Below are 24,425 nucleotides of genomic sequence, written 5' to 3' on the forward strand. Positions count from 1 at the left end.
GGGTGTGCAACGGGCGTGCAAGGGGGTGTGCAAGGGGAGTGCAACGGGTGACCAACGGGGGGCAACGGGCGTGCAAGGGGTGTTTCGGGGGGGGGCAAGGAGTGTGCAACGGGCGTGCAAAAGGGTGTGCAAGGGGGGTACAACGGGTGACCAACAGGGGTGCAAGGGGTGTTCAAGGGGGGTGCAAGGAGTGCAACAGGGGTGCAATGGGCGTGCAAGGGGGTGTGCAAAGCGCGTTCAATGGGGTCGCAAGGAGCGTGCAACGGGGGTGCAAGGGATGTTTAGGGTTGTGCAAGGGGTACAAGGGGTGTGCAACGGGCATAAAAGGGGGCGTGCAAAATGCACTTAAACAGGGTTGCAAGGAGTGTGCAGCGGGGGTGCAATGGGTGACCAACAGGGGTGCAAGGGGTGTTTAAGGGGGGTGCAAAGTGTGCAACAGGGGTGCAATGGGCGTGCAAGGGGTGTGCAAAGCGCGTTCAATGGGGTCGCAAGGAGCATGCGACGGGGGTGCAAGGGGGGGTGCAAGGTGCCCAATGTGCAACAGGCATGCAAAGGGGTGGGCAAAGTGCGTGGAACAGGGGTGCAAGGGGTGTGCAAGGGGAATGCAACGGGTGACCAACAGGGGGGCAAGGGGAGTGCAAGGGGTGTTTAAGAGGGGTGCAAGGTGTGCAAAGGGGTGTGTAAAGGGCGTTTAACGAGGTCGCAAGGAGTGTGCAACGGGGGTGCAAGGGTGTTTAAGGGGGTGCAATGGGGGTGCAAGGGGTGTTTAAGGGTTGTGCAAGGGGGGCGTGCAAAATGCACTTAACGGGGTTGCAAGGAGTGTGCAACGGGGGTGCAAGGGGTGTGCAACAGGGGTTTAAGGGAGGGGTGCAAGGAGCGTGCGACAGGGTGCAACGGGGATGCAAGGTGTGTTTAAAGGGGGTGCAAGGCGTGTGCAATGGTGGTGCAAAAGGGTGTGCAAGGGGAACGCAACAGGTGACCAACAGGGATGCAAGGGGTGTTAAGGGGGGTGCAATAGGCGTGCAAGGGGAATGTAAGAGGGGTGCAACAGGGGTGCAAGGTGTGTTTAAGGGGGTGTAATGGGCGTGCAACACAGGTACAAGGGGCGTGCAAAGCGTGTTTAAGGGGTGTGCAACAGGGTAAACGGGCATGCAAGGGGGGGTGCAACATGTCTTTAAGGGTTGTGCGATGGCTGTGCAAGGGGTGTGCAAGGAGGTTGCAAGGCGTGGGCTGTGGCCCCGCAATTACTGCACAACAGGCGTGCAAGGTGTGAGCCCTGGTCGTGCAACGTGCCAGCACCCGGGTGCGCCAGGTGTGCACGAGGCTTGCATGCTTTGTGAGCACTGGGTGTGCAACACACACGTCATATGTGTGCAGCCATGAGCAAGGGGGGGGAGCACGACTGGTGTGCATAAGGGGTGTGCAATGAGCCTGCCATGCATGTGCAACGTGCAAGCACCAAGGGGCACACAGGGATGCATGAGCGATGGGGTGTGCAAGACGGCCTGTGGCACACGTGTGCTGCTCAAGCACGGGCATGTCAAGCAGATCCGATGCGTGTGCAATGCATGTGGAACGTCCGTCGTGTGTGCGAGGCGTAGGACACGTGTGTGAAGCATGTGGAGAAGCCGGAGGTGCATGTGCGAGGCGTGTTAGGTGTATGACACGTGTGCGAGGCCTCTGAGATGCACAAGGAAGGCGTGTGCAAGGCGTGTGCTGTGTCTGAGGTGCGTGCGAGGCCTGAGACGCATGTGCGAGGCGTGTGTGAGGCCTCTGAGATGTGAGGAAGCACGTGCAACACGTGTGCAAGGTGTGACACGTGTGCGAGGCATGTGAGGTTTATAAGACGTGTGAGATGTGTGTGCAAGGCCTGAGAGGAATGTGAGGCCCAAGAGGCGTGTGCGAGGCATGTGCGAGGTGTGTGCAACACGTGTGCAAGGCCTGAGTGGTGTGCGAGGCGTGTGGCGGTGCCCGAGATGCACGTGAAAAGCGTATCCAAGGTGCGTGCAAGGCGCGTGACGCATGTGATGTGCACGACACGTGCGAGGCGTGTGCGAGGTCTGTGAGGTGTCCGAGTGTGAGGTGTGTGCAGGCCTAAGGCATGTGCAAGGTGTGTGTAATGCGTGTGCGAGGCCTGAGATGCGTGCAACGTGTGTGCAATGCCTGAGAGGCACGTGCGAGGCACGAGGAGATGCCTGAGGTGTGCGTGCGAGGCTTCTGAGAGGCGTGAGCAAGGCACACAAGCGCGTGCAAGGTGTGACACACGTGCGAGGCGTGTGAGGCGTCTGCCAGGCCTGAGAGGGGTGTGTGCGCAGTGTGAGAGGCGTGTGAGGTGTGTGCGAGGTGTGCGTGACATATGTACGAAGCCTGAGGCGTGTGCGAGGCGTGTGCGAGATGTGACGCGTGTGACGCGAGCCATGTGCCGGTTGACGCAAGGTGTGTCGTGTGTGCGAGGCGTGTGCGATACCCGTGCGAGGCGTGTGCGATACCCGTGCAAGGCCCAGGAGGTGTGCGCGAGGCGTGTGCGAGGCCTGAGGCGTGTGCGATGCGTGACACGTGTGCAAGCTGTGTGCTGGTTAAGGTGTGTGAGGTGTGACATGTGTGCAAGGTGTGTGTGATGTGCGTGTGAGGCCCAAGGGGTGTGTGCGAGGCCTGAGGCGTGTTCGACACGTGTGCGAGGCATGTGCCGGTGCCTGAGATGCACGTACAAAGTGTGTCCCAGGTGTGTGTGACACGTGTGATGTGCGTGACACACGTGCAAGCTGTGTGCTGGTTGATGCGTGTGCGAGGCGTGATCTGTGTGCGACGCCCAAGAGGCGTGCACAAGGCCTGAGGCGTGTGCGATGCGTGTGAAGCGTGTGCCGGTGCCCAAGATGCACGTGCAAAGCATGTCCGAGGCGTGTGACGTGTGTGAGCCCTGTGCCGGCTGACGCGCGCGCGAGGGGTGACGTGTGTGTGAGGCGCGTGTGAAGCACACGCCATGCGTGTGCGAGGCTCAAGAGGCGTGCACGAGGCCTGAGGCGCGTACGAGGCGTGTGCCGGTGCCCGCGATGCACGTGCAAAGCGTGTCCGACGCGTGATGCGTGAGCCGCGTGCCGGCCGACGCACGCGCGAGGTGTGACGTGTGCGCGAGGCCTGAGGCGCGTGCGAGGCGTGTGCCGGCGCCCGAGAAGCGCGTGCAAAGCGCGTCCGAGGCGCGTGCGACACACGTGACGCGCGTGCGAGGCGCGTGCCCTCCGTGTGCGCGCGCATCCCCCCCTCCCCCGTCACACGCGTGTCCGGGCACCCGCGGTGGGGGAGGGGCGCTCCCAGCAGCCGTTCTCACGCTCTCACGCTCGTTTATTGACACCCACGGGCCGCCCCTCCCCCCACGCACCCAAGGGTGGGGGTGGGGGAGGGGCACTGGGTGCCTGGCGGGGGGAGGGGGGGGGCTGGGCCCAAGCTGGGGGTGGGCAGGGGGCTGGGTGGGTGTCCCATCCCCCCCCATTTTGGCACGAGGATGGGTGGGGGTGGGGGGGCGAGGCGGGGGAGGGGTGGGTGCTGAGGTGGGGGTCAGGGCGCTGAGCCCCTCCCCCCCCCCGGTTTGGCACGGAGATGGGTGCCAGGCCCTTGCAATGGGGGGGGGGGCACACGGGGGTGCCAGCACCCATGGGTGCTCGGGGGGGGGCGGTGGTGATGCTTGGGGGGGTCCCAGCACCCAGGGGTGCTCATGGAGCCGGTGGCAGAGGCACTGGGGGGGGGTCCCGGCACCCACGGGTGCTTGGGGGGTGGGCAGTGGTGGTGCTTGGGGGGTCCCGGCACCCAGGGGTGCTTGCAGGGTGGGTGGCAGTGGTGTTTGGGGGGGTCCCAGCACCCACGGGTGCTCATGGAGCCAGTGGCAGAGGCACTGGGGGGGGGTCCCGGCACCCACGGGTGCTCTTGGGATGGATGGCGCTGGCACTGGGGGGGGGTCCCGGCACCCAGGGGTGGGTGCCAGTAGCACACGGGTGGTCTTGGGCGGGGGGGTGTGTGTAAAAGTGTCACTGGAGTGTTCCCAGCACCCACGGGTGCGCTTGGAGTGGACGGCGTTGGCACGAGGAGGGTCCCCGACCCCCATGGGTGGGGGGCAGCGGCGTTTAGGGGTGGGCCCTGGCACCCGTGGGTGCCCAGGGGCCGGTGGCAGTGGCACTGGGGGGGGGGGTCCTGGCACCCACGGGTGCTCTTGGGATGGATGACACTGGCACTGGGGGGGGGTCCTGCCACCCAGGGGTGCTTGCAGGGTGGGTGGCGGTGGCACTTGGGGGGGGTCTTGGCACCCAGGGGTGCTTGCAGGGTGGGGGGGGGCGGCGTGGGGGTGCGGCTGGCACCGCGGGGCGCTCACAGGGGGTTGGGGGGGGTCCCAGCACCCATGGGTGCACCTGGAGTGAATGGCACTGGGGACGGCCCCCGGCACCCGTGGGTGCCCACGGCCGGGTAAAGCTGCAGAAGGAGCGGGCGTCCCAGCAGGGTGACCCCCCCCCAATAGATGGGGGGGGGCACCCATGGGTGGGGGTGGGGGGCGCTCAGGGGGCTTTGGTGCCGAAGAGGCCGACGGGGAAGTGCTTGACGTGGGACGGCCACTGCGCCGCCAGCTGGAAGAACTTGATGTCGTCCCACTGGGTGCCGTCCACCGTCACTGTGGGAGACAGCACCCGTGGGACCCCCACGCCCCCCCCTCACCCCCCCCCCGGCACCCAGCACCCAGCAGACACCCCCCCAGGGCACCCATGGGGTTAGTGTGGAAAGCAAGAGTTGGAGGACACCCCCCCCCCAACACCCATGGGTGCCCACCCTGGGGAAAACAGACCCCCCCCAGGCACCCCCACCCTTGGGTGCTCTCCCCCACCCTTGGGTGCTCCCCCCCCTTGGTTGCCCCCCCCCCAACCTTAGGTCTCCCCCTCACCCTTGGGTCTCCCCCCCCAACCTTGGGTGCTCGCCCCCCATCCCTGGGTGCCCCCCACCCTCGGGTGCCCCCCACCCTGGGGTACTCCCCCCCCCCCATGGGTGCCCCCACCCACCGGTGAGCAGGGCGGGGGGCTGCCGGGGGGAGCAGATGAGGCGGGTGATGCCGTCCACCACCAGGCTCTTGGAGTCGGGCTCCCGCGGGCGCTTGCTCAGGAACAGGGTGGGCACTGCCGGCACCCGTGGGGGGGGGGGTTGGGGGGGGGGCACCCACGGCGCTGGGTGACAGCCCCTCCCCGAGGGACAGAGGTGGTACGGGGTGTCCCCCCCGCCCCATCGAAGCCCGCCCTGTGACACCCACACCAGTCCCACCAGCACCAGTGGGTGCCCGATCCCTTCAACGCCCACCCCTGGGTGCCGTGTCCCGTGTCCCCCCCCTGACACCCACCCTTGGGTGCCCCCCGCCCCAATGCCTGCACTTGGGTGCCCAATCCCCCCAAAACACACCCTTGGGTGCTCAAACCCCCCAACACCCACCCATGGGTGCCCACTCCCCCCCCCCGCCATTCAAACACCCACCCCTGGGTGCCCAATACCCCCAAAACCCACCCCTGGGTGCCCACTTCCCCCCCCCATTCAAACACCCACCCCTGGGTGCCCAATACCCCCAAAACCCACCCCTGGGTGCCCACTTCCCCCCCCCATTCAAACACCCACCCCTGGGTGCCCACCCTTGGGTGCCCAATACCCCCCAAAACCCACCCCTGGGTGCCCACTCCCCCCCCCCATTCAAACACCCACCCCTGGGTGCCCCCCACCCCCCACTCTTGGGTGCCCCCCCCTCAACACCCACCCTTAGGTGCCTAACACCCCCAAACCCCACCTTTGGGTGCCCACCACCCCCCAACACCCACCCTTGGGTGCCCCCCCCCCAAGGGTGCCCCCCCTCACCCTTCTTGTTCTTCTCGCGGGTGACGAGGGTCATGGCCAGGGTGCTCCCGGGGGGGTCCCCGGCCCCCGGCAGGCGGGAGACGTGGAGGGAGCGGAAGGTCCCGCGGAGGCTCGTCTTGGCCCCCCCCTCGCGCCGCTCCCCCTCGCGCCGACGCTCGGCACCCATGGGTGCCCCCCAGTAATCCACCTGCAGCCCCAGCGCGTCCCCCGAGGAGCTGCGGGGGGGGGACACCTTGGCTGGGGGGGGGACACGGGGGACACCCAGGCATCTGGGTGCCCCCCCCACCCCCAAGACCAAGGTATATGGGTGCTCCCCCCCCCAAAACCCCATGCATATGGGTGCCCCCCCACCAGGAAATTAGGCATGTGGGTGCCCCCCCACCCCTAGACCCATGTATATGGGTGCCCCCCCAAAGGAAACAAGATATATGGGTGCCTCCCCCCACCCAGGACCCAGACATGTGGGTGCCCCCCACCCCCCAAGCTCCAATTGTATGGGTGCCCCCCACCCAGGAAACTAGGCCTGTGGGTACCCCCCCCCACCAGGACCCAGACATCTGGGTGCTCCCCCCACCCCAAGACCAAGGTATATGGGTGCCCCCCCACCCAGGGACCCAGACATGTGGGTGTCCCCCCCCCCAAGACCCAATCCTATGGGTGCCCCCCACCCAGGCAACCGGGTGTCCCCCCCCCCAGATATATGGGTGCCCCCCCCAAGGGTCCCAGGGGTGCTCACCCCGGGGTGCTGGCGGCGGCCATGGAGGGTGACGCCGGGGGGGTGGCTGCGGCCTCGCGGGGCACCCCGGCCCCCCCCGGGGGGGAGGTGGAGGGCACCGCCAGGCTCAGGGTGGGCACCTCGTCCCCGTCACCTGCGGGGGCACCCGCTCGGGGAGGGGGGGGGCCATGACCCCAGGGTGCCCCCCCCCACCTTGGGTGGGGGTAGGACCCCAGGGTGCCCCTTGGGTGGGGGGAGGACCCCAGGGTGCCCCCCCTTGGGTGGGGGGACACACACAGGAGCACAGTGGGGACATTGGGGGGGGGTGTGTGACAGCACCCCAGGGTGCCCCGGGGGGGGCACCCACCTACCGGGAGCCGCGGGGGGGTCCTCCACCAGCCCCACCTTCACCACCTGCGGGGAAGGGTGCAGCTTGAAGGGGACACTCTGGGGACCCCCCCCCCAGTGCCACCCCCGTGTCACCCAGTGCCACCCAGTCCCCCCCCCCCAGTGCCACCCTTGCCCCAGGGACGGCGTCCCCATGGCCAATGTCACCCGGTGTCACCCCAACCCAGGGACCAGGTCCCCCCCCCCAGTGCCACCCCTGTGTCACCCAGTGCCACCAGGTCCCCCCCACCTCAGTGCCACCCCAGTGCCACCCAGTCCCCCCCCCAGTGCCACCCTTGCCCCAGGGACGGCGTCCCCATGGCCAATGTCACCCGGTGTCACCCCAACCCAGGGACAAGGGGGGTGTGTGTGTCCCCCCCCAGTGCCACCCAGTGCCACCAGGTCCCCCCACCCCGCCCACCCGTGCCCCCAGGGGCTGCGTCCCCATCGCTGGTGTCACCCCTGACCTGGTCCCTCTCCCCAGCGTCACCCAGCGCCCCCCCAGTGTCACCCAGTGCCCCCCGGCCCCGGTGTCACCCGCGCCAGGCTCACCCCCACGAAGGGCACGAACTTCTGGAACGAGTCCTCGTCCGGGCTGGGGACAGAGAGGGGACGTCAGGGGTGGCCCGTCCCCCCGCGCCACTGCCCCGCGCCAGCGTCACCCCCGGCCCCCCCCACCGCCCCCACGCCGGCGCCCACGTCTCGCGCTCGTGTCCCCGCACCGACGTCCCCGTGGCCTCTGTCGCCGTCCCCCTGTCCCACGTCCCCGTGTCCCACGTCCCCGTGTCCCACGTCCCCGTCCCCGTGTCCCACGTCACCGCCCCCCATCCCACATCCCTGTGTCCTCGTGTCCCGTGTCGCCATCCCCGTGTCCCACGTCACCGTCCCCCCACCGCTGTCCCCATGTCCGGTGTCCCACGTCCCCGTGTCCCACGTCACTGTCCCTCCAATGCTATCCTCGTGTCCCACATCCCTTTGTCCCATGCCACTGTCCCCGTGTCCCGTGTCACTGTCCCTCCCAACCACTGTCCCCGTGTCCCACATCCCTGTGTCCCACGTCCCTGTGTCCCATGTCACTGTATCCCACATCCCCGTATCCCACGTCACCCTGTCCCATGTCCCCGTATCCTATGTCCCTGTGTCCCACATCCCCGTATCCCACGTCACCCTGTCCCGTGTCCCACATCATCCTGTCCCACATCCCCATGTCCCACGTCACTGTGTCCCATATCCCCATGTCCCACGTCCCCATGTCCCACATCCCTGTGTCCCATGTCCCCATGTCCCACGTCCCCATATCCCATGTCCCCACGTCCCTGTGTCCCACACCCCTGCATCCCAAATCCCCATGTCCCACATCCCACACTCCTGTGTCCCACATCCCCATATCCCACGTCCCCGTATCCCATGTCCCACATTCCTGTGTCCCACATCCCCATGTCCCATATCACCCTGTCCCACAACCCTGTGTCCCATGTCCCCGTGTCCCACATCCCCATATCCCACGTCCCTGTGTCACCCTGTCCCACGTCACCGTGTCCCACATCCCTGTGTCCCATGTCCCCACATCCCATGTCCCACATCCCCATGTCCCTGTCACCCGGTCCCACATCCCTGTGTCCCATGTCCCCGTGTCCCACAACCCCATGTCCCACATCCCCATATCCCACGTCCCTGTGTCACCCTGTCCCACATCACCTTGTCCCACATCCCTGTGTCCCACGTCCCCCTGTCCCATATGCCCATGTCCCACGTCCCCCTGTACCACATCACCCTGTCCCACATCCCTGTGTCCCATGTCCCCGTGTTCCACAACCCCGTGTCCCACATCCCCATATCCCACGTCCCTGTGTCACCCTGTCCCACATCCCCGTGTCCCATGTCACCCTGTCCCACGTCACCGTGTCCCATATGCCCATGTCCCACGTCCCCCTGTCCCATATCACCCTGTCCCACACCCCTGCATCCCACATCCCCGTGTCCCACATCCCCACGCCACCCACTCCTGTGTCCCACGTCCCCGTGGCCCAGGTCCCCGTCCCCACTCACAACTTGTGCTTGCAGGTGAGCATGGCCTCGGCCACCGGCAGCAGGTGGGTGGCCCCAGCACCCGCCACGTACGACAGGATCCGGCCCACCACGTTGAAGGGCTCTGCGGGCACCCGGGGGGGGGCAGCACCCATGGGTGCCCCCCCCCAAACCCCCACGAGGCCGCCCGCCCATGGGTGACCCCCCCTCCCCAGGACCCCCTCCCACAGGGGGTGTCCCCCCCTCGAGTGGCGATGGGTGGGTGGCCCCCCCGTGGGTGCTGGGTGCCCGCTTACCGGTGGGGGGGGGCTCGCTGCGCCCGAAAAGCTCCCGCCAGGGGGGGTCGAGGAAGGCGGCCCCGTAGCGCCCGTCCACCGAGCCCAGGTACTGCGCCACCGGGTGGGTGCCTGCGGGTGACAGTGGGTGACGGGGGGGTGGCAGGGACCCCCGGACACGGCACCCGCCTGTCCCGGGCGTCAGACCGACACCCCCCCCCCGTTAAAGCCCCTGAGGGCGCCCCGTGGGTGCTATGGGTGCCTGCTGGGCACCCGTGGGTGCTGTGAGTGTCCCCGTGGGTGCCATGAACACCCCGTGGGTGCTGTAGGTGCCAGTGGGGTGCCCGTGGGTGCCGTGAATGCCCCCGTGGGTGCTATGGGTGCTGTGAATGCCCTGTGGGCGCCATGGGAGCCCGTCGGGCACCCGTGGGAGCCGTGAACACCCCCGTGGGTGCTGTGGGTGCCTGTCAGGCACCCAGGGGTGCTGTGAACGCCCCACGGGTGCCGTGAATGCCCCGTGGGTGCGATGGGAGCCCGTGGGTGCCATGAACACCCCATGGGTGCTGTGGGGCGCCTGTGGGTGCCGTGAACACCCCCGTGGGTGCCATGGGAGCCCGTCGGGCACCTGTGGGTGCTGTGAACGCCCCCGTGGGTGCCATGAACACCCCGTGGGTGCTGTGGGTGCCGGTGGGGCACCCGCGGGCGCCGTGAATGCCCCGTGGGTGCTGTGGGTGACTGTCAGGCACCCACGGGTGCTGTGAGTGTCCCCGTGGGTGCCGCGGACGCCCCCACGGGTGCCGTGGACGCCCGTGGGTGCCGTACCGAGGGGCACGAGGAGGAAGCGGAGGTACCCCAGCCACTCGGGGCTCTTGGCGCCCAGGTGCCGGACGAAGCAGCGCAGGAGGGTGCTGTGGTACCCAGCGCCACCCACCGCCACCACCTTCAGCGCCCGGGGGGGCAGCGCCGAGCAGTTGCAGCTGGGGGGGGGACACACACGCGTATGGGTGGGGGGGACACAGACACCCCCCTCAGGGCACCCGCGGAGGGGGACGCAGGGGATGGGGGTGCCCCCAGGGGGGTGGGACCCTTGGGTGGGGGGACACCCCTGGGTGGGTGGGTGGGGTTGGGGGGGGGGGAAGACCCCTGGGTGGGGGGGGTGTATGGGTGGGGGGAACCCTCGGGTGGGTTCAGGAGGGGGGGAAGACCCTGGGGGGGGTGTATGGGTGGAGGGACACCCATGGGTGGGGGGAACCCCTGGGTGGGGGGACACCCCTGGGTGGGTGGGGTTGGGGGGGGCAAAAGACCCTTGGGGGGTTGTATGGGTGGGGGGACACCCCTGAGTGGGGGGGGGGGTTATGGGTGGGGGGAGACCCCTGAGTGGGTGGGGGAGGTATGGGTGGGGGGACACCCCTGAGTGGGCATGGGGCAGGGTGGGGTGTGTCCCAGGGGAGGCACGGGGGGGGGGGAGCACCCATGGCGGGGGGGGCGGCACCCATGGGGGGGAGCACCCATGGGGGGGGCCTCAGGGGGGCCATGGGGTAGGGGAGGTGGCAGGAGCACCCCTGGGTGGTGGGGACCCCCAGGATGGGGGGGGGACACACGACACAGCTGTGGGTGCTGGGAGCAGCTGTGGGGGGACACAGGAGAACGGGACACACACACACACGTGTGGCCTCAGTGGGACATGAGGGGACCCGGGGGGGACACAAGCGTGCACCGGGGTGGGGGGGTGGGTGGGGGGGTCACTCACAATCTCTGGATGCGGGTGAGGACGGCGGAGAGCACGGCCTGCAGCTCCCCCCCCGCGGTGCCCACCAGCGCCTGCCCCTGCGCCTGCAGCAGCTCCCCCACCCACTGCGGGGGGGCACCCGTCACCCACTGACCCCCCCACCCCACCGTGGGGGGGCACCCATCACCCACTGACCCCCCCTACTTTGTGGGGGGGCACCCATCATCCACTGACCCCCCCAGTCCCACTGCAGGGGGGCACCCATCACCCACTGACCCCCCCATCCCACTGGGAGGGGGCACCCATCACCCACTGACCCCCCCTACTTTGTGGGGGGGCGCCCACGATCCACTGACCCTCCCACCCCACTGCAGGGGGCACCCATCACCCACTGACCCCCCCACCCCACTGTGGGGGGGCGAGCACCCATCAGCCCCCCCCTCCCCAAGATGTTCTCCAAACCCACGGGTGCCACCCCCCGGGTGCCTACCCCTCCCACCCTCACGAGTTGTCCCCCACCCATGGGTGCCCCCCCCCTCCATGGGTGCCCCCCCCCGATGCTCTCCAAACCCCACGGGTACCAACCCCCAGGTTCCTACCCCGCAGCAGGTTGTCCCCCAGGGGTTCCCCCTCACCCGTAAGCTGCTCCCCCCCACCCATGGGTGCCCCCCCCCCACCCATGGGTGCCCCCCCCGACCTGTCCCTGCCACTCGCTGGTGCTGACGAGGAGGACGCTCTCGGGCAGCCCCGTTTCGGGACCCAGGGCCTGACCCAGCTGCTCCCACACCGCCCGCCGCGGCACCGTGGGGGGCACCTGGGGGGGGGAGAGCACCCGTGGGTGGGGGGGAGAGCACCCGTGGGTGGGGGGAGCACCCGTGGGTGGGGGGGGCACCCATCACCACCGCTGCCCCCACGGGACTGGCACGGGGTGCTGTGGGTGGCCCCTGGTGGCTCCATGCCCCCCCCTCCCCAGTGTCACCGTGCCCCCCAGTGTCCCCACATCCCCCAGTGTCACCAGTGTCCCCATGTCCCCCCATACCCCCCAGTGTCCCCATGTCCCCCAGTGTCCCAACATCCCCCATTAGCTCCCAGTGTCCCCATAACCCCCAGTATCCCCATGTCCCCCAGTGTCCCCATGTCCCCCCACACCCCCCAGTGTCCCAACGTCCCCCATGTCCCCCAGTATCCCCACATCCCCCAGTGTCACCAGTGTCCCCATGTCCCCCCATACCCCCCAGTGTCACCAGTGTCCCCATGTCCCCCCCATTAGCCCCCAGTGTCCCCACGTCCCCAGTGTCCCCACGTCCCCCCATACCCCCCAGTATCACCAGTATCCCCATGTGCCCCCATGCCCCCCAGTGTCCCCATGTCCCCCCAATACCCCCCAGTGTCCCCATGTCCCCCATGAGCCCCCAGTGTCCTCCTGTCCCCCCATACCCCCCAGTGTCCCAACATCCCCCATGTCCCCCAGTATCCCCACATCCCCCAGTGTCACCAGTGTCCCCATGTCCCCCAGTGTCCCAACATCCCCCATTAGCTCCCAGTGTCCCCATAACCCCCAGTGTCCCCATAACCCCCAGTGTCCCCATGTCCCCCCACACCCCCCAGTGTCCCAACGTCCCCCATGTCCCCCAGTATCCCCACATCCCCCAGTGTCACCAGTGTCCCCACGTCCCCCCATACCCCCCAGTATCACCAGTATCCCCATGTGCCCCCATGCCCCCCAGTGTCCCCACGTCCCCCCAATACCCCCCAGTGTCCCCATGTCCCCCATGAGCCCCCAGTGTCCTCCTGTCCCCCCATACCCCCCAGTGTCCCAACATCCCCCATGTCCCCCAGTATCCCCACATCCCCCAGTGTCACCAGTGTCCCCATGTCCCCCCATAACCCCCAGTGTCACCAGTGTCCCCATGTCCCCCCCATTAGCCCCCAGTGTCCCCACGCCCCCCCATGCCCCCCAGTGTCCCAACATCCCCCATCAGCCCCCAGTGTCCCCACGTCCCCCAGCGTCCCCCCACCCACCCGGTACCCCCCGTGTCCCCCCGGCGGGTGTCACCTGGGTGCCGTGGGGCAGGTCGGGGGAGCGCTCGCTGTCGGAGCTGTTGTTCCTCTCGCCCAGGGGCCGGGAGAGCTGCCGCTCCCGCAGGGGGGTCCCCCGACGGCCCCGACCGGGGGGGGCCCCCCCCTCCGCCCTGCGGCCACACCCGCTGCACCCCCGCGTCCCCAGGGACCCCAATATCCCACCCCCCAGAGAGCCCAGGACCCCCCCAGGGAGACCAGCCCTCCCCAAACCCTGACCCCCTCCCCCGAGCCCAAATCCCCTTGGGACCCCAATGTTCCCCCCAGGGACCCCAATACCCCCCCAGGGACTCCAAAAATCCTCCTAGGGACCCCAAAACTGCCCAGAACCTCCTGTCCCCCCCAGGGACTCCAATATTCCCACTCAGGGACCCCAATATTCCCACCCAAGAACCCCGACACCCCCTCCAGGGACCCCCAAACCACCCAGGGACCCCCAAAATCCTCCTAGGAACCCCAAAACTGCCCAGAAGCCCCTGTTCCCCACCCAGGGACCCCAATATCCCCCCCAGGGACCCCAAAAATCCTCCTAGGGACCCCAAAACTGCCCAGAATCCCCTGTCCATCCCCACCTAGGGACCCCAAATCACCCCCCTGAACCCCAACACCCCCCCCACCCCCCAGGGACCCCCAATCTCCCCCTCCCCAGGTTGGGGTGCTGTAGGACCCTGACCCCCACCCTGGGGTGCCCTCACCTGGGTGACGCCACCTCCCCCTTGCTGCCCTTCAGGGGGGTCTTCAGCTTTTCGGGGACCCCCCCGGGCTCAGGCAGGGGCTCAGGGTCCCCCCGGGAATCCTGGGTATGGGACACAAGGGGGAGCTGCAGGAACCCCAAAACTGAGGGCGGGATACCCCACAAATGGGTGGCAGCAGGGTGGGGGATACCCCAAAACCAGGTGGCAGCAGGGTGGGGATACTGAAAGATTGGGGGGCACCCCCTAACTGGGTGGCATTAAGGTGGGGGGCACCCCATAATTGGGTGCTGTTGGGATAGGGATACCCCATAACTGGGGGGGCCTGGGGGGGATACCCCAAAAGAGGGGGGGATGGGGTGGGAGACACCCCACAACTGGGGGGCACTGGGATGGGGAATGCCCCAAGACTGGGTGGCATTGGGGTGGGGGGGAATAGCCCATAACTGGGTGGTGCTGGGGGGGGATACCCCACAACGGAGTGGAATGGGGTGGGGGACACCCCAGAACTGGGTGGCATTGGGATGGGGGGGGACACACCCCACAACCAGGTGCTGTTGGGATGGGGACACCCTGTAACTGGGTGACACATGCCCTTGGGGGGGTGCGGGCTTGGGGGGGGTCTCGGGGGGAGCCTCACCAGCCCCTCGGGGTCCTGCCCCCCATCTTCGGGGGGTCTGCGCCCGCCCTTGGCCCCGGCCTCTGCCTGGGGGGAGAATGAGTGTGCTTGACCCCACAGCTCCCCCCCCAAATGCCTGCCCCCCCCAAACTCTCAAACTCCCCCTTAACCCTCCCAGGACCCCCTAACCCCCTCCCCCAGGGCTCTCCCCTAACCTTCCCAGAGCCCCCTCCTAAATCCCCAAAGCTCCCCTAACCCAGGGCCCCCCCAGACCCCAAAGGCCCCCCCAATCCTTCCAGGACCAGCCCCCCCCAAAGCCCCCCAAACCCAGGAGCCACCTCACCCCCCCCCCGAGCTCCCCCAACCCCCTAAAAACCCCCAATAACTCCCCCTGCCCCCCCCATAGCCCCCCCAGACACCCCCATAACCCCCCCAGTGCCCCCATAAGGGGCTGGAAGACCCCCCCTCTGTAGCCCTCCCAGTGCTCCCAGTAACCCCAGTGCCTCCCCTGCCTCCACTGACCGGGGGGGGCCCCTCGCGCCCCGGGCTGCCCATCTCCGTCTGGGAGCTCGACTGCGAGAGACCCTCAAAGAAGGGGCTGTGGGGACAAGGGACACCGATGGCACCGGGGGGGGGACGACACGGGGACACGGGGGCACTGGGGGCACTGGGACATGGGGACACAGGGAACACTGATGGCACTGGGATATGGGGACACGGCGGGGGCCTGGTGGCACTAGGACACAGGGATATAGGGAGCAGGGGGGGCACTGGTGGCGCTGGGACATGGGGACATAGGGGGGACTCTGGTCACACTGGGACCTGGGAACATTGGGGGACATGGGTGGCACTGGGACATGGGGGACACAGGGGCACTGGTGGCACTGGGACACGGGGACACAGAGGTCTGGTGGCAGGCACTAAGACGTGGGGACACTGGGATATGGGGACACAGGGGGACACTGGTGGCACTGGGACACAGGGACACTGGGGGACATGGGTGGCACTGGGACAGGGGGACACAGGGGCACTGGGACGTGGGGATATAGGGACGGAGAGGGAACACTGGTGGCACTAGGACATGGGGACATAGGGGAGACTGATGGCACTAAGACATGGGAGGGCACTAATGACATTGGGACACAGGGGGACACTGGTGGCACTGGGACACGGGGACATGGGGACACAGGGATACTGGTCACACAGGGACATGGGGGCACTGGGGGACATGGGTGGCACTGGGACAGGGGGACACAGGGGGACACTGGTGGCACTGGGACACAGTGATATGGGGACACAGGGAGGACACTGGTGGCACTGGGACATGGGGACACGGGGGGGGCCCTGGTGGCACTGGGACATGGGAACGTTGGTGACACTAGGACATGGGGATGCTGTGGCACCGGGACATGGGGACACTGTGGACACTGGGACACACGAGCCACAGGGATCTGGTGGCACTGGGACGTGGGGACACGGGGGGGGCCCTGGTGGCACTGGGACATGGGGACGTTGGTGACACTAGGACATGGGGATGCTGGTGGCACCGGGACATGGGGACACTGGGGACACTGGGACACACGAGCCCCAGGGATCTGGTGGCACTGGGACATGGGGACACTGGGGACACTGGGACACACGAGCCCCAGGGATCTGGTGGCACTGGGATGTGGGGACACGGGGGGGACCCTGGTGGCACTGGGACATGGGGACGTTGGTGACACTAGGACATGGGGACGCTGGTGGCACCGGGACATGGGGACACTGTGGACACTGGGACACACGAGCCACAGGGATCTGGTGGCACCGGGACATGGGGACACTGGGACACACGAGCCACAGGGATCTGGTGGCACTGGGACGTGGGGACACGGGGGGGGCCCTGGTGGCACTGGGACATGGGGACGTTGGTGACACTAGGACATGGGGATGCTGGTGGCACCGGGACATGGGGACACTGGGGACACTGGGACACACGAGCCCCAGGGATCTGGTGGCACTGGGACATGGGGACACTGGGGACACTGGGACACACGAGCCCCAGGGATCTGGTGGCACTGGGACATGGGGACACTGTGGACACTGGGACACACGAGCCACAGGGATCTGGTGGCACCGGGACATGGGGACACTGGGACACACGAGCCACAGGGATCTGGTGGCACTGGGACGTGGGGACACGGGGGGGGCCCTGGTGGCACTGGGACATGGGGACGTTGGTGACACTAGGACATGGGGATGCTGGTGGCACCGGGACATGGGGACACTGGGGACACTGGGACACACGAGCCCCAGGGATCTGGTGGCACTGGGACATGGGGACACTGGGGACACTGGGACACACGAGCCCCAGGGATCTGGTGGCACTGGGACATGGGGACACTGTGGACACTGGGACACACGAGCCACAGGGATCTGGTGGCACCGGGACATGGGGACACTGGGACACACGAGCCACAGGGATCTGGTGGCACTGGGACGTGGGGACACGGGGGGGGCCCTGGTGGCACTGGGACATGGGGACGTTGGTGACACTAGGACATGGGGATGCTGGTGGCACCGGGACATGGGGACACTGGGGACACTGGGACACACGAGCCCCAGGGATCTGGTGGCACTGGGACATGGGGACACTGTGGACACTGGGACACACGAGCCACAGGGATCTGGTGGCACCGGGACATGGGGACACTGGGACACACGAGCCACAGGGATCTGGTGGCACTGGGACGTGGGGACACGGGGGGGGCCCTGGTGGCACTGGGACATGGGGACGTTGGTGACACTAGGACATGGGGATGCTGGTGGCACCGGGACATGGGGACACTGGGGACACTGGGACACACGAGCCCCAGGGATCTGGTGGCACTGGGACATGGGGACACTGGGGACACTGGGACACACGAGCCCCAGGGATCTGGTGGCACTGGGACATGGGGACACTGTGGACACTGGGACACACGAGCCACAGGGATCTGGTGGCACCGGGACATGGGGACACTGGGACACACGAGCCACAGGGATCTGGTGGCACTGGGACGTGGGGACACGGGGGGGGCCCTGGTGGCACTGGGACATGGGGACGTTGGTGACACTAGGACATGGGGATGCTGGTGGCACCGGGACATGGGGACACTGGGGACACTGGGACACACGAGCCCCAGGGATCTGGTGGCACTGGGACATGGGGACACTGGGGACACTGGGACACACGAGCCCCAGGGATCTGGTGGCACTGGGACATGGGGACACTGTGGACACTGGGACACACGAGCCACAGGGATCTGGTGGCACCGGGACATGGGGACACTGGGACACACGAGCCACAGGGATCTGGTGGCACTGGGACGTGGGGACACGGGGGGGGCCCTGGTGGCACTGGGACATGGGGACGTTGGTGACACTAGGACATGGGGATGCTGGTGGCACCGGGACATGGGGACACTGGGGACACTGGGACACACGAGCCCCAGGGATCTGGTGGCACTGGGACATGGGGACACTGGGGACACTGGGACACACGAGCCCCAGGGATCTGGTGGCACTGGGACATGGGGACACTGTGGACACTGGGACACACGAGCCACAGGGATCTGGTGGCACCGGGACATGGGGACACTGGGACACACGAGCCACAGGGATCTGGTGGCACTGGGACGTGGGGACACGGGGGGGGCCCTGGTGGCACTGGGACATGGGGACGTTGGTGACACTAGGACATGGGGATGCTGGTGGCACCGGGACATGGGGACACTGGGGACACTGGGACACACGAGCCCCAGGGATCTGGTGGCACTGGGACATGGGGACACTGTGGACACTGGGACACACGAGCCACAGGGATCTGGTGGCACCGGGACATGGGGACACTGGGACACACGAGCCACAGGGATCTGGTGGCACTGGGACGTGGGGACACGGGGGGGGCCCTGGTGGCACTGGGACATGGGGACGTTGGTGACACTAGGACATGGGGATGCTGGTGGCACCGGGACATGGGGACACTGGGGACACTGGGACACACGAGCCCCAGGGATCTGGTGGCACTGGGACATGGGGACACTGGGGACACTGGGACACACGAGCCCCAGGGATCTGGTGGCACTGGGACATGGGGACACTGTGGACACTGGGACACACGAGCCACAGGGATCTGGTGGCACCGGGACATGGGGACACTGGGACACACGAGCCACAGGGATCTGGTGGCACTGGGACGTGGGGACACGGGGGGGGCCCTGGTGGCACTGGGACATGGGGACGTTGGTGACACTAGGACATGGGGATGCTGGTGGCACCGGGACATGGGGACACTGGGGACACTGGGACACACGAGCCCCAGGGATCTGGTGGCACTGGGACATGGGGACACTGGGGACACTGGGACACACGAGCCCCAGGGATCTGGTGGCACTGGGACATGGGGACACTGTGGACACTGGGACACACGAGCCACAGGGATCTGGTGGCACCGGGACATGGGGACACTGGGACACACGAGCCACAGGGATCTGGTGGCACTGGGACGTGGGGACACGGGGGGGGCCCTGGTGGCACTGGGACATGGGGATGTTGGTGACACTAGGACATGGGGATGCTGGTGGCACCGGGACATGGGGACACTGGGGACACTGGGACACACGAGCCCCAGGGATCTGGTGGCACTGGGACATGGGGACACTGGGGACACTGGGACACACGAGCCCCAGGGATCTGGTGGCACTGGGACATGGGGACACTGTGGACACTGGGACACACGAGCCACAGGGATCTGGTGGCACCGGGACATGGGGACACTGGGACACACGAGCCACAGGGATCTGGTGGCACTGGGACGTGGGGACACGGGGGGGGCCCTGGTGGCACTGGGACATGGGGACGTTGGTGACACTAGGACATGGGGATGCTGGTGGCACCGGGACATGGGGACACTGGGGACACTGGGACACACGAGCCCCAGGGATCTGGTGGCACCGGGACGTGGGGACGCGGGGACAGAGAGTCGCCCGGGGGGGGAGTGGGAGGGAGGTGACACCAGCCCCGTCCCTCACCCGGAGAAGGTCCCACCCCAGAGCCAGGCCAAAACGGGGGCCACCCCGGGGTGCCCACCCCAGGGTGCCCCCCCCGGGGTGGGGGGGTCCCTCGGGCGCCCCCCCCTCACCGCAGCTTGGGTTTGGGGGTGCTGAGGACGCTGTCGGTGTCGTCGAGGTCGGCGCCGCTGTCGCTGGGGTTGAAGATCTCGAGGGTGTCGTAGAGCTCGTCCAGGTCCTCGGCCACCTCCCGCATGCGGGCGTGGGACACGTGCTCCAGCCCGAAGCCCACCTGCGTCACCGGGGGGGACGCGGGGGGACACCGAGGGTCACCCCGGCACCGGCGCCGCCGGCCAGCCCTGCCGTCGCCATCCCCCGGTACCACCTCCTGCCAACCCCACCGCCCGCGTCACCCTGTCACCTCCTGCCAGCCCTGCCGTCGCTGTCACCACGTCACCTCCTGCCATCCCTACGTCGCCGTGTCACCTCCCGCCAGTCCCACCATCCCCGTGTCACCTCCTGCCAGCCCTGCCAGCCCCGTGTCACCCAGTGCCACCACGTCACCTCCTGCCAACCCTGCCATCGCTATCACCATGTCACCTCCTGCCGGCCCTGTGTCACCCAGTGCCACCTCCTGCCAGTCCCACCATCCCCGTGTCACATCACCTCCTACCAGCCCTGCCACCCCTGTGTCACCCAGGGCCACCCCTGCCAGTGTCACCACATCACCCCCTGCCACCCCTGCCGTCACTGTCACCATGTCACCTCCTGCCAGTCCCACCATCCCCGTGTCACCTCCTGCCAGCCCTGTGTCACCTCCTGCTGTCCCTGTGTCACCCAGTGCCACCCTTGCCAGTGTCACCATGTCACCTCCTGCCAGCCCTGTGTCACCGTGTCACCTCCTGCTGTCCCTGTGTCACCCAGTGCCACCCTTGCCAGTGTCACCATGTCACCTCCTGCCAGCCCTGCGTCACCATGCCACCTCCTGCTGTCCCTGTGCCACCCCTGCCAGTATCACCATCCCCATGTCACCATGTCACCTCCTGCCAGCCCTGCCATCAACGTGTCACCCAGTGCCACCCCTGCCAGTGTCACCCTGTCACCTCCTGCCAGCCCAGTGCCACCCAGTGCCATCTCCCACCAGCCCTGCCACCTCCGTGTCACCATGTCACCCCCTGCCACCTCCCGCAGCCCCGTGCCACCCAGTGCCACCCTCCGCCAGCCCAGTGTCCCTGTGTCACCCCCTGCCACCGCCACCACCCCCGTGCCACCCCCTGCCACCCCCCCACCCAATGCCACTACACGTCACCTTGTGCCACCCCCACGTCACCCTGCGTCACCCTCTACCATCCCGTGCCACCCCCCCACCTCTGTGCCACCCCGTGTTGCCCCCTTGACGTTGCCACCCTGTGTCACCCCCCGCAGCGCCCCTTTGTCACCCAGTGCCACCCCCTGTCACCCTGTCCCCGGGGTGCCCCCCCCGCAGCACCCACGGGTGCTCCTACCTCCTCTGACACCTTGAACCGCTTCAGCAGGGCCACGAACTTCTGCTTGATATTGGGCTGCTGCGGGGACACGGGGGGGTCAGGGGCACCTGTGGGTGCCCCCCCCAGCACCCAAGCACCCCCTGCGGGGGACCCACAGCCCCCCGCCCCTCAACTCACCCGGGTGGAGGCCATCAGCTTCCTCCGCGTCTTCTTCACCTTGGGCAGCTCCTCTTCCTCGTAAAAGAGATCCTGGGGGACATGGGTGACAGGTTGGGGGGGGGCACCCGTGGTGACACCCAAGGGTGGGGAAGGGGGGGGTCCCCAGCACCCACCTGGCCGTGCAGGGCATCGTCACTGCCCTCCTGCTCGGAGGAGAAGCTCTCCTCCTCTTCCTCCGAGTAGTTGTCGATGTCGGGGGAGCGATCTGGGGGGGCGGGAGAGCACCCAAAGGTGGGGGTCCCTGGGGTGCCCCCCCCGGTGCTCGGCTCGGCAGGGTGCTCCCCACGTGCCCACGGGGGGTCCTAAACCTTTGTTGCTTCTCTGCACCCATGGGTGCCCCTACTCCCCAGTGGCTGCAGGTGACCGTCACCTCCCCTGCTGGCACCCGCGTCGCCCCGTCGGTGCATGTCCCCCCCCTTCCTGGGTGCCCCCCAGCACCCAAAGGTGCCGCCTGACCCCATGGGTGCTCCCCGCACCCACGGGTGCTCTCACGGACACCCCTAGGACCATATGAGACCCAGGCTCCTCTACCCCCTCCTCCCCAGCACCCAGTGGTGTCTCAGCACCCAAGGGTGCCCCCCCAGCACCCAAGGGTGCTCCCCATTTCTACGGGCGCTCTCCACACCCACAGATGCTCCCTTCACCCACGGGTGCTCTCATGGACACCCCTGGGACCACACATGCCCCAGGCTCCTCTACCCCCCCCAGCACCCAGTGGTGTCTCAGCACCCAAGGGTGGCCCCCCAGCACCCAAGGGTGCTCCCCATACCCAGAAATGCTTCCTTCACCCATGAGAGCTCTTATGGACACCCACGGGGCCACATGTGCCCCAGGCTCCTCTGCGCCCCCCCCCAGCACCCATTGGCGTCTCAGCACCCAAAGGTGCCCCCCCAGCACCCACAGATACACCCAGCACCCACGGGTGTTCTCAGAGACACCCCTCCATCCCCAATACCTGCAGATCCCTGGTTTTTCCATCCCCTCCCCAGCACCCAACGTTGCCCCAGCACCCAGCGATGCTCCCCCCCGCCGCCCCCCCAAACCAGCACCCATGGGTGCCCGGGGCCTCACCCGAGAGCTTGCCCTTGGCCTCGTGATCGATGGGCTGGCTGGAAAGCGAATTCACCCGGATCTCGGCCACCGGCACCGCTGCGTCCTTCACCGCCCGGTGCAGCACCAACGCCAGCCCCCCCTCGCTAGGGTGCTGCAGCACCTATGGGTGGGGGTGGTAAAAACAGAGCACCCAAATTTTGGGGGGGGGGGAAGGAACACCACCACCGCCCCACAGCAGGGAGTGACCCACGGCACCCGGTGAACGCTGTCCCGCCAACACCCCTGCCGTGCGTTAGAGCACCCTGAACCCCCCACCCTGACCCCCCCCACCCCTTAGCACCCACCTCCGCCATGTTGATGAGCCCCACGGCCAAGGTTTTATAACCCAAAAAAGTTCGGTTCTTGTAGCGTTTCCGCCGCTGCAGCATCACCTGGAGGCGGTTGGCGTCCCGCTTCAAAAAGTGGGGGTACTGCGGCGTAGACGGGGGGGTTATTTAAGGTGTTATATAGGGGAGAGCACCTATGGGGGGGGGGGGTCAGGGTGCTTTACCTGCAGGGAGAAGGTGAGCTGGAGCTCGGTCTCTGGGGAGCCGCCAGGCGGCAGCGGGATCTCGTTGGATCGCAGGATCCGCTTGGAGCCCTGGGTGGGGGGGGTGTGTGTGTGTAAATTCCCCCCCCCCAGGGTGGAGGGTGGGGCTCTTGGGACCCCCCCCCACCCCACAGGCACCTTCTGACCCCCAGGGTCCACCCCCCCCACTCAAAGGGACCCAGCACCCAAGACCTGGCACCCCTTGGGACCCCCCTGCACCACCCCAGGCCCCCCCCTGACCCCCAGGGTCCACCCCCCAAAAGGGTCCCAGCACCCAAGACCCCCTTGGGACCCCCCCCGACCCTCAGGGCACCCTCCCCTACCCCAAAAGGTGCTAGCACCCAAGACCTGACACCCCTTGTGACTCCCCCACACCACCCCAGTATCCCCCCTGACCCCCAGGGTCCACCCCCCCCCAAAAAGGTCCCAGCACCCAAGGCCTGGGACCCCCACCCTCACCCCAGGACCCCCTCCCTCACCCCCAGAGCACCCTCTCCCACCCTCAGGGACCCAGCGCCCAAGACCTGACACCCAATACCCCCCCCCAAACGTCCCAACCCCCAAAACCTGCCACCCCCCAGGACCCCTAGAGGACCCTCTCTGCCCCCCCCAACCCCCACCCCCGACACCCAGCACCCCAGGGGACCCTCAGGACCCCCCCCCAGGACCCCAATGCCCCCCCGTGCCCCCCCTCACCTGCAGTTTGACGGCGATGACGACGGAGCCCAGGTCCTTGGCCACCTCCCGCACCAGCACCAGGCGCTGCAGCGTCAGGCTGAACAGTCTGGGGGGGGCGGGGGGGGGGTCACAATAATTTGGGGGGGGGGGGGAGTCAATAGTGGGGGGAGGACAGAGCGGGGGGGGTGGTGTCACTCTGGGGGGGTCACGGGGAAGATGAGTGGAGTGTGGTGGGTGGGTGGGGAGGTATCAGCCCCCCCCAGGGGAGGTTAATGGGGTGGGGGGGTTACGAGCAGGGTGGTGCCCCCCTCCCCCCATCCCTACAGAGTTCCCCGGGGGGGGGACGACCGGGTGTACCGGTGGGGGGAACCGGGGGTGTCCCGGGGGTCCTGGGGGGGACCGGGTGTCCCGGGGGGGACGACCGGGGAGGGACCCCGGGTGTCCCTGGGGGGGGACCGGGGGTGTCCCAGGTGTCCCTGGGGGGCACCGAGGTGGGACCGGAGGTGTCCCGGGGGGGGACCGGGGAGAGACCGGTTGTGTCCCGGGGGGGGACCGGGTGTCCCTGGGGGGATACAGGGGTACGCCGGCTGTCCCTAGAGGGGGACCGGAGGGGAACCGGGGGGGGGGTACAGGGGTATCCCGGGTGTCCCGGGGGGGGGGGCCGTAGGGGAAGCGGGGGTGTCCCGGGAGGACCCGCCCCTCACCTGGGCACGCAGCTGGGCGAGCTCCGGTCCACCTCCCAGGTCGCGTACAGGTTCATCTGCACCGGCCGGCCGGGCCCGCCGGTACCGGTAGCGGTAGGAACCGGGGGAGTGGCGGTGGCGGCGGCGGGGGGGGGAACGACCCCGGGGGTGGGAGGGGGGGGCCCGGCCGGGGCCGGGGGGAGCTGAGGGGAGGCCGCGGGCGGCGGGGCCGGGCCGGGGGGGCCGCGGGGGCCGCCGCGCTCCGCCATCGCCCGCCGCCGCCGCCGCCGC

General features: G+C 68.1%; 1 protein-coding gene across 1 annotated transcript; it reads right to left on the bottom strand.

The window, feature by feature from the left end:
* Positions 1-93: 93 nt before the first annotated feature.
* On the bottom strand, positions 94-24,409 carry PACS1 (phosphofurin acidic cluster sorting protein 1). Its single transcript, XM_075018541.1, has 24 exons — positions 24,156-24,409; positions 23,470-23,557; positions 22,735-22,824; positions 22,529-22,654; positions 22,203-22,344; positions 21,245-21,336; positions 21,090-21,161; positions 20,931-20,990; positions 19,557-19,717; positions 14,918-14,993; positions 14,417-14,482; positions 13,780-13,880; positions 13,062-13,197; positions 11,703-11,819; positions 11,027-11,130; positions 10,099-10,253; positions 9,298-9,408; positions 9,023-9,125; positions 7,526-7,568; positions 6,958-7,000; positions 6,608-6,740; positions 5,872-6,086; positions 5,037-5,150; positions 94-4,654 (listed from the first exon to the last, which is right to left on the bottom strand). Exons 1-24 carry the CDS (start codon positions 24,401-24,403, stop codon positions 4,542-4,544), a joined length of 2,709 nt encoding a protein of 902 aa, XP_074874642.1. The 5' UTR covers positions 24,404-24,409; the 3' UTR covers positions 94-4,541.
* Positions 24,410-24,425: the final 16 nt, after the last annotated feature.

This window comes from Buteo buteo, chromosome 30 (assembly GCF_964188355.1).
Source record: "Buteo buteo chromosome 30, bButBut1.hap1.1, whole genome shotgun sequence".
Taxonomy (NCBI): domain Eukaryota; kingdom Metazoa; phylum Chordata; class Aves; order Accipitriformes; family Accipitridae; genus Buteo; species Buteo buteo.

Bases quoted from the DNA above. Each gene is read 5' to 3' on its own strand.
- PACS1 (XM_075018541.1), bottom strand. From the start codon at position 24,403: ATGGCGGAGCGCGGCGGCCCCCGCGGCCCCCCCGGCCCGGCCCCGCCG. The intron at 19,718-20,930 runs GTAGGAGCACCC...CCGGTGACGCAG, and splicing joins GGTTCAAGGTGTCAGAGGAG to GTGGGCTTCGGGCTGGAGCA. The intron at 11,820-13,061 runs GTGACACCCGCC...TCCCCCCCCCAG, and splicing joins ACCTGCCCCACGGCACCCAG to GTGCCCCCCACGGTGCCGCG.